The 13103-nt window shown below is 38.5% G+C and overlaps 1 protein-coding gene across 8 annotated transcripts in view; it reads left to right on the forward strand.

Moving 5' to 3' along the window:
• The window catches only part of MEIS2 (Meis homeobox 2), a 213273-nt gene that overhangs the window by 11632 nt on the left and 188538 nt on the right, over nucleotides 1-13103 (forward strand). For all 8 annotated transcript variants that reach the window (XM_019551591.1, XM_019551584.1, XM_019551586.1 and 5 more), the window contains exon 7: nucleotides 4233-4347. In XM_019551591.1, coding sequence (XP_019407136.1) covers nucleotides 4233-4347 — 115 coding nt within the window. The remainder of the gene's footprint in view (nucleotides 1-4232; nucleotides 4348-13103) is intronic.

Here is a 13103-nt window from a genome sequence, read left to right on the forward strand (position 1 = left end):
CACACACACACACACACACACACACACACACACACACACACACACACACACACACACACAGTTTGTCCAGTGGAAGTTTTGGGCCCACAATGAAGATACAATAATCTGCCCCTACATTTGCATTTACATGGAAGTCTAGTATTAGTTAACCCATCAACCTTTGTCCCATATAAGACAAGAGACTAGTAATGAATCATATAAACTATCAGATGCCTGCCTGCATGCAATCCTGATCGAGGAAAGATTATCCTGTATCAGATATGCCTTGGAACATCTCTTAAGAAATACTGTTGTAGTTAAAACCGCTTACAGTTTCCACAAGATTTGCAGCATCGACAGAAGAGTAACACATCAGATTTGCTTCATATACCTAGAGACTCTTGTCCTTTCCATGCTCTTTTCTAGATTTAGCAAAATTCAATGATGGTGCTAAATCAATTTTTTTTAACTTTCAAGGGAGAAAACACTGGCAAAATTGTGTTTTCTAGGGAAGGCTATGTGTGTAAATGAGAAACAGTGGATAGCAGCAGAGTGATCTCCTGTGGCCCTGCTAGTACAAGCTTTCCCCATATTGTCTCCTGCTTTTATATTAATTACAACTTGCATTATCAGCTGCGAGTCTGTAGCCCAGCAAATAGAAAATACTGCCCCTGGAGACCTAGCTTCTTGTATCTATTTTCCATCTCTTTCTATTGTGCTTCACTCAGTATTCACTGCTTTTCTCCTGGTAACACTGCTCTTTAACACAATTAGGTAAGAGCAAGAGGAGCACCATATTTGACTCCCAATTATTAAAACTACTGGGAATAGATACATGTGCACTATTTGCCTTCCATGGTATACTGCAGTAGTTTAGGTCATGATTAAATACACTATGTGCTCAAATTTTGTAATGTATGTATGTGTAAGTGTATCTACATATAGAAGATCAGCAAATACATTTTGATAGTTAGATACCATCCTCAAGGTTATATGATCTTTTTATGCAAAGTATCTTTTTAAAGCTTACAAAAAGAGAAGACATTGTAATGAGTGTATGTAAATAGTCCCGATCCGTCTATAGCTCTCTCCGTAGCAATGGGTCATATCCAAATCCCACTGAAGTCAGTATTAAAATTGCCATTGATTTCAGTTACTTTGGATCAAGCTCCATACCTACATAAAAGTTGTATCAGTTAGGTCCATCAAAAAAAATGATCTTAAAATCTGTATTTGGGTGCCTTTTCTGTTATGGTATTCACAAAACTACTGCATATAATCGGGCTCATGGCCAAGAAGTTTTTCTTGAGGGATGTAAAATTGGAAACTGTCTATGAAAAAAGGAAGAAGTTGACTTATAGTGATCTTACTTCAAGGAAATATAGTACTGGAGATAGGGCATTGTGCCCCATCCTAATGGTTATTGATCACAGTCTTTATAATTCAAAGAAGTAGTTCCTTCCCTGGATTTTTAACTCTTTTACTATTCTACAATTGCATCATGTAAATATCTCATTTTATTATTTTTATCTCTTAATAGAAGTCTGCCAAATTGTTTCCTCAAGCAAACTATGTCACAAGAAATACACTGAATTCCCAGTCCATGCAGTCTGCCTTTCTAAAACTGGGTCTGAAAACTGAGGTCAAGCACAACTCAGACTGGTAGAGACAGCAAGTGTTTTCAGCTTCAGGAAGTATTATTCAATGATCCTTTCCAAATCACTGAATTTTCAAAACAGAAAGACTGGTCTGGCTTTTGAAATACTGTATGCTAGGTTTTGGATGACATTTGCCTCAGAACATAGCTGAGGTGTTACTGGTTAATTATTGTAATTTTCCTATGTGTGATAAGGAGCTTTAATAGCAGCCAGCTTAAGAGAGCCTGCAGTGCATAAAATTAACATAACTTGCTGTGTTTCCTGAAAAGTTTAGCCTAGGTGAACATGTTGCAATTATTATATTTTCTAAAAGAAGGTTCCAGCCTCATGTTGTTGGAGGGCTAAACTCATGCTATGCTATTGTTTCTTTCCTTTTTCATGTATTTTTTCTAGCTCTTTATCTGATTACCATCCGGCAAACAGCTGACGCTAAGAGGCTGCAGAGGGCTGAAGAGCTCCTGTCTGCTGTTTGCCTTCAGCTTGAAGCTATTTGAGTGGTTTCCTAACTCAGAGATAAAAAGAGAAGCTCATAGGCACAACACTGTTTTAATCCAGGCTGCAAAGAAACTTGCTCAGTCTTTGCATTTTATTTCCATCTGAACTTTTCCCCAACCTTATTTTCAGTTACAGTCTATTTTTTAATAACATCTGAGCAGCTTCGACCATTAGATTTTTCATCTTTCCTTCCATTTTTCTTTCCACCTGACTTCGTGACATGATGGTAACAGATTTTTTTTATTTCATTTTTGGGAGGGTGATATTTAATGTTAATTTTCTGTCTTTAGTTGCTGCAACAAATACATAATACAACACTCTAATCTGTGATTTTTGATAGTCTTTGTTGCAGTTATATATTAGGGAAACAGAATAGGTAGATAGAATTTGTGTCCTAAATATTATTAGGTGTGCTGACAAGTCATGACTGTAACATCCTGGGAAAATCCTGCTTGATTGACTCGTATATGCATTCCTGTTGCTTGAAGTGAGGCTATTTGCATACTTAGGATGATAAGAGTTTGCCTTCCTATTAATTTTTGGTCACTTAGGACCTAATCCAAAACTTGTGACGTGAATGAGACTCTTTACTTCAACCACAATAGGACTGGATCAGGTCCATAAAGATTATATTCTTGGGGTTTGTAGTAAGCTATTGTCTGACTGTTCCATTACGTTGCTTTACATCCATTATTTTACATTGCCCTGATGCCTGTGATAATAATCAGTTTGGGGAGATTATCTTGAGGTGGACTTTCATTGGGGAACACTGTTGATTTGACTGGATTTACTTTAATTCACGTGTGAAAGTCAGAATTAGACCCAGAGAGTATATTTATCAATACACAGTTGCAGTTCTTGCTTATATTGTAATAGCATGGGGCGTCCTTTATTTTCTCAACAATGTTTGAAGAAAAAGCATCAACTTTTCTTGTGCAAAAGTGTTACAATGTGCTTAATTTAAGTTGTCACATACAGGTGACACGCAATGCAGGTCCAGCCCCTAGTCTGATCTGTTTCATGTGTTCTTGCTCTCCTTTTCTGCCAGAGGAAATTCCATCTCTTGCCTGCCTTCATGTGGTGCTGATAAAGCTCTTCCTGTACAGTAGAATTCCTGTTTTCCTTTAAGCAACAGCAGGGTATTGGGAATGATCAGGAAAGGGGAGGAGGACCAGGAGGAGAATACACTCAGCAAAATAGCACTAAGCTGTAACTTTCGGTTTTCCTCACTTATCCTTTTTAAATAGCAGTTCTTCACGCCAGGAAAACCAATACTCAATAAATTAAACATTACCATGAGTTATATGACTAAAGTACAGTAGCAGAGGCCTTAGTTAGCCAAGTTTTGTCAAACTTCATATGTCTACCTTGTATATTCTTTTTTATTGTATTTTTGCGTATTAATGTAGAAAGGATTACATAAAAATCACTATATATATTATTTCATATAATCACCTTGTGATTATTCTTGACAGTACTTGTAAAAGAACTGTTGAAGAGTGATACATCTAGAAAGTCTTTAGAAATGTGTCATACTGAAGAAAAAATTCCTTACTGGTATATAATATGTTTCAAAGGAAACTTAATTTTCCCACAGCTCTGCATTTGCTTGAAGTATTTCCAGCATTCAATTGGTGGCAGAGAGAGAGGGGTTTGAGGGTATGCTCCCCTCCCAACCATTTTTTCCTTTCCTTTTTGAAACAGTTCTTTTACTGTTTTTCTCTTTGCCTTTTTCCTGCAGGGGGAAAAAACGGGCAATGGGCTGGCAAACCACTCCTGCCCCTTCCAATCTGACCACACAGTATTGTATTAAATTGCAACCAGTTAATTAAGAAACATTAAAACTTTTGTCACCAACATTTTCCTCAGAGTTTTAATGCAATTACACCCAAATAACTATTGGAAGAATAAAAATCTCTGTATGTCCCCTGCTTCTAACTTCTGAAGACATATTACATTGCACAGACAGTATCAGTATTTGGCATATTTCACAAATGCTAATGTGTATACTTTTTCCCCCCCTCCTCTGTTTTCTTTCTGTTCCTCATTTGCTATTGGAATGGGAACTGTGGAAAAAATTCCTTGGCATTCTGACACCAGAACCCTTCATCTTGGCGAGACCACGATGATGCAACCTCAACGCACTCAGCAGGCACACCGGGGCCCTCCAGTGGGGGCCATGCTTCCCAGAGTGGAGACAACAGCAGTGAGCAAGGTAAAAGGTCAAACTTTTTCCCTGTGCAAAGTAGGCATGACTAAAATAACTTCAGCTTTTTTTATTATATCAGTACATCTGCCGTAGTGTAAACATGGAGTGGCAGGCTTGCAGTGTAATCAGCTGTAACTTAGGGAGACAGTATTTCCTTTTCTTAACCTACTTAGCTGCATTTTATTATTATTTCAAAGCAAAATATCTAATCTTCAAACAAGCTTTGTAATAACAATTGATTAGTTCTGCCAATTCCTTTACAAATTTGGTTATCTACAGTTTATTTTTGTGTGGTGTAAGTAAATATAATGACAGACACACTCTCCAGCTGTGATGCAGTAGTTTGTACTGGGCTGTAAACAGATAATTTAACTTGCAATATTAGCCATAAAAGGATTGCTATAGTGATCCATAAAGCTGTTTAAATCATATCAAGAAAAAGCAAAAGTTAACTGTGACTGACTGAGAAAGCCTCACGTAGCGTACACTGTGTGTGTGCGTATGTGCGCGTGTGTGCACGTGCGCACACACAAACACACACAGCATGTGAGGTACAAGAACTGAATTTCCTGCACTTATATGGTGAGGGAGCTTTCCAAATCCAGAGCTCAGAATTTCCATCTGACTCTGATAGAGGTGTAACAACAAGGCTGGGCACCCGGAGCAGCTGCCATACACAGGGACTGCAGCAATTTGCAGTTGCTGCTGCACCACAAGCACAATAGCATGGCAGTGACAGCAGCTGTTTTTATCCTACCTTCCCTTAAGTCAGCACCTGGCACAGCTTCCCTAGCCACCCTGCCCTAGTCATGGCCCTGGGCTATGGATTTTGAAAGCCACCTCACCACCCAAAGTGCAAGAGATCCAGTTTTTCTACCTCACATGGTCATTCATATCTGCACCAAGTTCCAGTCAAATGCCACCACTGTGGTAGAATAGCACTGTCTGTTTGCTTGATACAGGTGTAAATGGCTGCATAAAATGTCGGGTGAGGAAAAATACAGCATCAAACATTCCAAAATAAGGTTTTCATTCAATCCTTTGCAAAAGTAGGATTCACAACTGTTGGATTTTTATCTGGGTACTGATTTTTAACTCCCCAAAATTCAGGTTGGCATGTGCTAGTTTCTCTCTACTGGACCCATCTCCTCTTTCAATATATTATTTGTAATTTTCTGGTTGTGGAAGAGGGTGTGACAAAGGGTGCAATTCTGCTCCCTTGGAGTCATTTGGAGTGTTTCCACTGACGTGAATTGGAGCTGGATCAGATTTGTAACAAACTATAACAGCCACAGCAATTATTAGTAAGGAGGGCCTCAGTTGTAGAACAGCAGGTCAGCATACCTCTAATAATTAACGGGCACACTTTACTGTTTATATGTACAGTATTTTTGGGGTGGTGAAATAAGGATGGTTAGGGGAAGATTTACTCAGTTATATTTTTATAAGTGCCCATCCCTGAGACATCTGGGAGCATGACACAACTTAAACACATCAATGAATTAATCTGAACTGTCCCCCTCAGGCAGGACAAATAACCCCCATAGTTGTGTTCATCCCCATGTTCCCCAACAACCATAAATTATTTAGAGACAGTCCATCTTCAGTCAGCACTTGACCACAAGGACATGTCTTGTCATCTTGAAGTTCAGAAAATTTGAGCTCTGGTGGGTAGCCATTAGTGAGTTCCACAGCCATGGGAAGAGGGGTCCTGTGCCTGAAAATGTGACTCTGATCTCCAGGCATATCAATCTGGGGGCTGTCAGAAAATACTCCCAGGCTGATCTCATTATTTGATATGATGCATGGGGGTGATGGGCCCAAAGATAGTCAGCTACAAGCTCTGTCACTCAAAGTTGTGGTCAGTAATAATGCGCACAATATGCTCATAAATATATTACACTTATTTTGGCATCGGGTCAGCTCCTACATAAAGGCCAGTTTAATCACCTGAATGCTGCCTGGTGTACTACAGCAAACCAGTGTAATGTGCTTCCTCATATACCCAATACACTTCCTTTTGAAGTGCCAATCTTCCAGTGGAGTGTCAGCATTCCATCCGACTTCTAGCAGCTGAAAGATGCACACTTCTGCAATGTAAAACTAGGCAAAATTCCCACTGAATACTATGGCTTGGATTACACTCCCCTCCCTATACAAGAAAATACCAGTGAGAGGAATCTAATGAGGGAAAAAACAGCAAGCATCTCCTTGTTCCATTTTTCTTGAATTGTCCTGCCAGAGGGGCAAGGTTCTTCGTAACTTCAGGAACAGTAGAGGTTCTGTCTCCAAGCCCAAAAGATTCTTGGGATGAGCAAGATGCCCTCTTGTTTTATCCTTGTGGGTTCCCAGTGGTTTGGCTCTACCAAAATTGTGCCGCCAAGGCTTCTAGCTATTGCTGAATCCAGTACTGTACTGTAGTAGGGAGCCCTCCAGGTGAAGGAGCCCTTCAGTACTGTGGCCAGGAAGTTTGGCACCTGGGACAAAGCCCTCAGTGGCAGCCCACATGCACACAGATCTGGAGGGCACATGCCCCCCCATACTTGCCCAGGAGTGCACGCAGTGGCGGGTGCCACCCTCCCCTTGTCGCCACGGCCCTCCAAATGAGCTGCTCATAGTTCTGTCCTCTGCCTGGCTGGACAGCACCTCTTGGTGCCTCTTTGCTTCAGCACCCAGGGCGGTTGCTTCACTCACCTGCCTCCCCCACCTGCCTCCCCCTTGCTACGGCACTGGAGAAGCTCATGAAAGAGTCCATACAGCCTCAGATTGCATTAATGTTCCACTGGCTCTTTTACTAGTGCCTATGGCAGAGGTGAGTGATTTGCACCATTCCTTCATCCTGCCTATTGACCTTCTTCCATTTTCATGGGTTCTCCTGGAACATCCTTCTGCTAGCCCAGAGTTTCTAAGATACAGTTCTTGACTTCAGGGAAGCTCAGTAGCTCAGTGGGAGCTAGAGAAGAGGGGAGAATAGTGCCATGGTTGTTGTTGACCCTACACATAGGGCTTCCTTCATGATCTTATGATTAGAAAGAAACAGGATGCAGGAGAATTTTGCCTGTTTGCGGCATTCAGTATCAGAATTAGAATGCCACAGCACGTTGGCTGCATATTCAGCACTGAAAGGGTTAACAGTCAAAGTTTGAACTGAGTTGAAACATCCTAGCTCTGAAGGAGTTAAGCAAATGGCCTTCAGGCAATGAATGATGAAAGATTATCCTAATTTTATTAGTGGTGAGTATCTGTGTTGTTTTTAGCATGTCACCTTTCTTGTACAAGGGAAAACTAGGCAATACTCAATATTGATCATCTAAAAAAACATAAGTACTAGTGACCTGTAATCTACCAAGCATTTATTGACTTTAATGTGGTTCAGATCCACAGATACAGATCAATGTCACAAAATATTATGGTAGTGAATAGTAAATATGCAGTAGATCTGATCAGCTTGTTTCTTGTTGAAAGGGAGAAGTTAAATATATCCAATAAAAAAAAAAACCCCACTCTAAACATTTTACAAAGAAGGAGAAAAAAGGAGAAGCTGATTTAATGGTCTAATGAGGCCATCTTCCAGAGACTTGTTTTGTGTGAGGCTTGCTTTGACCTTTCGCTTTGCTCAGGAGCCCAACGCTTCATTTTTCACATTCTTGCAATTACGTTAACGCTTCAAGCATTTCTGACTCCAAGTCAGCTAGCAACACCAGGCATAACTCAACACTGTGAGTTTTTCTCCTCTCTGTAGATTCATTAACAGGTCACTGGGGTCCCAACTGAAATTTAAAACTGACTGGTTCTGTTGGGTTAGTTGAGTTATGGCAAGGGAGATAGCAGGAAAGGGGCTGAGAGAAGGGGAGGAGAGACAGAAGACCCTGGGGTTTTTACCAGGGAATATATGTGTAAAACCCTAAGCAGCACATTAAAAGGTGTGTGCAGTTTTATCATCCAGCCATTGCTTTGGAAAAACAATATCTGGAAGCCTTTTGGGGTACTGCTTTTTCCTTGTTCTGTGCAAAACAAAGTAGAAGTGCCTCTGCATTGCTCATGCAATGTCCAGGTGATTGCTTTTAAAATGCCACCAACTTCTGGTATTCTGCATCAGTTTCTACCATAGTGATGGATATGTAGCACACAGACTTTAATTCTTACTTAATCTCTTTATGGGATATTTCACATAATGAATATGGCAGATTTTTCCTGGAAAGTAGGAAATCAATCTTTTTTAAGGTTTAAAAACATGTGGTATACAAGAAACCACTGGGGAATTGTTTTAGTTTTCATCTTTGATGACACAAGACTGTGTTCTTGTTTTACCATATTCTTAGTTTTATAAGGCCAAGAACGTAATCCTGAGACATGATGAGCAGCAGCAGCTAAAGTCAGAGGGGATTTGTGACTGTTCAGTATCTCTCAGGATCAGGCCCAGGGTGAAACATACATTAAGAAGCTAAAGGCAGAAGGCCCAGTTCTGGAATTTATAGACTAAAGTTAATAATTCAGTTTGAGCTGAATCATTAGCTCATCTGAATAGTTCTACTGGATTTGAAGGGGCCCTAAGTAAGTTTGAGCAGAATGTGGCCCCTTGCAGAAAGAATCAAGACTGCCAGGCTCTCACAGAATATCTAACATAGTCTTTTAAACATTTTTTTGTGATAGTTTGATGTTTTGGCCCCACTGATTTGTCCACAGTAGCTTTCTGTGGGAAAGATTAATTATCTGCTTCAGGGCAAAGTCAACAGAGATATTGACTGAAATCACACATGCTTATCCTAGGTTACATCTTTGGGTTGATGCATATTGGAAAAGTTAGGCTGTGTGAGTTTCTTGTTCACTGTGTAATATAATATGGTATATGAATTTGCAGACGGAACTAGCTGGTAATTCAGAAAAGGCCTGTCTTGATTATTTAGACTATACCGACACAATAGGTATATATGAAATGAACTGGTTTTGAAGCAAATTAAAATAGGAGAGGGATGAGTTGTATTAAATAATGCAGTGTATTCACACAGAGTTGTTTTTAATTCGAGTCTAATACCCCAAATTTGATATCATAAATAGAGTGCAATATCAAATGTTTTTCCATGATTTTTTTTTAATGTCATGTATGGTCTGGACTGCATGTGTATCTCTTTTGTATGTCTTCAAAATACCTCAATTTGACACCTTCTCGGACTGAGAGAGTTTATTGGTGAAAAGCTATCATTCTGTTGTTAGAACATAAACTCTTGCTAGACAGGCCCAAACTTCTCAGGTTATATTGTAAAAAATCAAACTTCCTAATAAATAACACTCCACTGAGGATGCATCAGTTCAGAAACTACAGATTTCCTAGAGGTAAACTGTATGCAGTATGAACACTTAAAGAACAATGATATTTTTCAGCTGAGGAAGATCCAGAAAAAGAGTAGCTGTTATAATTTATCTTTTCCTTTCAAGTTTTCTTGTCCTGTCCCTGTGTTGATGTGTATGAGTAATTCCCATTAATGGGTGATGGTAGTTATGCATGTGCACTGACAGAAGAATAGACCTTTAGAGCACATGAAATTTACATTTTTTCCATTGCTGTAATTGAGATGTTGACAAATTGGAGAATATTGATGAGTCTTTGTTTTAAGTATTTCTTGCCAAGTTTGTTTTATTTTTCGTGGCTTGAACAATGGTGTGGGTTCAGCAGCAATGAATAAGAAGGGTAAAGATAACTTTGTATTTCAATATTTTGATGTGCCAATATGAAATAAATTGTCTTAGGCAAATGGAATATGCTGTTTTAATCATTAGCTATGCATGAAAGAAAAATTGATGTTGACATCTTTGCTGTAAAATCGTTGTAATGGGGCCTTCCTTACAATTCATTTTTGTAAAATTCATTTTGTACATTTTGCAGCAATTGAACAATCCCTGCACTGTGAATAGGCAGAATTCCCAGAAATACTGAGACAGTTGGCCCAGTAACTGCTGAGCTCACACTGCACACCACATGCACATTAACTATAATGCTGCCAGAACCAGTATAGCTAAATATATTAACATTTTAGTATCCACCCAGCTTTCTTTTCTTTTATTCTGTTGTATGAACAAGTACTTTTGTTTTTATTTTTACCATTTCTGTCCCTACCTATCAACCAGTCAATGGGGCTAGAATGTCATAGTAAATCTTTTTTATTTATTGTACAGTTTTCTAGTCATTATACTGGTGAAAACTGCAGATACCCACCTTTTATTGAATTTAAAGCTTAGAGGTGAGTGAGCTCTTAAAATATTATAATACATTTTAAGACTTACATCTTACTCTCTTAGTTTCCAACCCACGTAGTTATATAAAAATGTTTTTTTCATGCAAATATACAAGTTATTAGAAAACATTTCCTATGTATTCTAAATATGTTGTGCTGGGGTTTCAGATGCAGCCTAGGAAAAACTCTGTCAATGGAATGTTTTCATAGTGGCAGGAATCTCTTTAAAATAACCCTAAATACAATATGACAGATGCCATCTGGAATAATCTTTTGCTAGTTGCTTTTAACTTTTATTTTTCCTACAGCTAAGTTCATCCAAAACTGGTCACTTACTGTTATGGTAAACATAGTGAACTTTTTTTTCTCCTTTCTCTACATGAATGCTCAAAAACAAATAAAAAAACAACCCCCCCAACCATCCAAACAAAGCCCCTAAATAATGTTACTGAAGAGATTGTTATTAGTGGGATGTTTCTCTTTATCATTTGATTTTTTTTTCTCCTCCAGATGTAGAGAGTAAAATTCTCCCTCAGGCCATACCCCCACCCTTCTCCAGCATATCTAACTCCACCCACTGAAAATGTTAGAAATTATTTGCCAAATTATAGTACTGTTTTACAATATTTTGTTGTCATAATGCAACACTCAAACATGTAGTAGCAAGTGCAAGTGTTTAAACGCCTTCCTGTGTTGTTACAGTCTGACTAATTTCTTCCTATATATGTTAACTTATTTGAAAGATCTAGTGTTGGAATCTCTAGATTTTTTTTAACCTAGTCATGTAAAGGGATGTCTCCTGATGCCTGTTAGAGTTTAATTTAGAGTAGTAATTAAACTTGAATACTGCCTCATAAACAAAAGATAAACAATAAACCAGCCACGTTCCCTGCTGTTTCATAGCTTTCTTTCCCAGATGTTTTAGCCTGATAATTTTTACACAGTGAACTACCTAGCATGGAGTGCTGTGGACAGAGGTCAAAGACTAGTTCTTTGTAATAGAATTTTTTAAAAACTTTCTTCCAAAAAAAAATGCTATGAGATTTTTTTTTTCATCTATCTGGTTAAACTCTGAGATACTGAAAGTCTGATTTTGTAATTGATTCTGTAATGTTACCCCACTCATTTAACAAGGCTATAGTGATTTAAAAATTTTAATTTGATCACCAGTGACCTAAGATTATTATGATGATGACTATGAGACTTGCACAATAAATTAGAATATTCTGTTTCATTAAAAAAGAGAGATTCCTTTTAGTGCTTTATTGATCCTAAGCAACTAAAGAAATGTTGACAATGGAACATTTTTTTCAAACCATCCCTCAGGCTACTGGAGCTTCTGTGTCCATTTCTGGGCCATTCCACTGTCAGCCATGATCTTTCTAATTGTCAGGTACTAGTAGGCCATTCGAATGCAGAAGCCATGTTATTTTCACTGGGTGGGGTAATTACTGAAAGCTGAGAATAGCTGTTCTAAAGACAGAGGGATACTTTCATGATCCCATTAGCATAAGAGTGGGTAAATTATTCATGCCAAGTGAGGATTCTATGGGGAAAAGTATAGTTAATGCACATAGTTTTTAAATGTATCCCTTTCTGCTCTGAGACTAAATTCTTGTTGGATTCAGTTCTCAGACATTTACGGGAAAGCTCTAGTGGCATGTTAGACGCAGTTCATCTCTCTCTGTTTGCAGCGCTCTCAATAGAGACCATCTGGCAAAGATCCAAAAGGTGATTAAACAAAATGATCAGCTCTTGTTGCTGTGTTACATGTCCAATACTCTGGATTAAAAAACATGACCCACGACAGTCAGTTAACATCATTCTCCCCACCCCTCCTTTTTTCCCCCTTTTCTCTATAAGAATTCAGATGGTCCACAAATGTCTATGCCATCTTTGTGTCCTTATGGCCCATAATCATGAACAGGTTGTGCAAATGGCTCTTTCTGTAACACGGTCTGTTCCAGCAGCATAGAAACATTTCATATTAATTGGGTCAGTCTAATGTTCATAATGACACAGAGGAAAAAATACTAAAATATATTCTTGTAGTAAACATTAAAAATGTGCACTTTCTGCTATGAGAGGTGAAATTTGACAACAGACTCATGTGATTGATTAATTTTCTAGGGACTGAAGAAAATCAAAGCATGACATTGTCATATGCTGAAAATAGGATAAAGTTCCTAATAAGCAAATAAAAAAAGGCTGGGGGGGTGGAGACATGAGCTGTGGTTTAACACCACAATAAGGGATGAATTTACAGTGTTATTCAGAAGAGTACTCCCTTATCATAAACAAGCTGATAATCACACTGAATCTAACTCCCAATTAGCTCTTCCTTCCCTTACAGAGATCAGCATACATGTCCTCCTTATGCCATGATATGTTGCTTTTGAGTGAGACAGAACATTTGTATACCTTATATCATATTCAAAATTTAAGGATTAACACTATATATTACCAGGAAACCCAGATAATCAGCAAGGTAATTTTCAAAGCAAACACTTAGATGACTGAGTTAAGGTA

This window comes from Crocodylus porosus, unplaced genomic scaffold (assembly GCF_001723895.1).
Source record: "Crocodylus porosus isolate Cpor-Errol unplaced genomic scaffold, CroPor_comp1, whole genome shotgun sequence".
Taxonomy (NCBI): Eukaryota; Metazoa; Chordata; order Crocodylia; family Crocodylidae; genus Crocodylus; species Crocodylus porosus.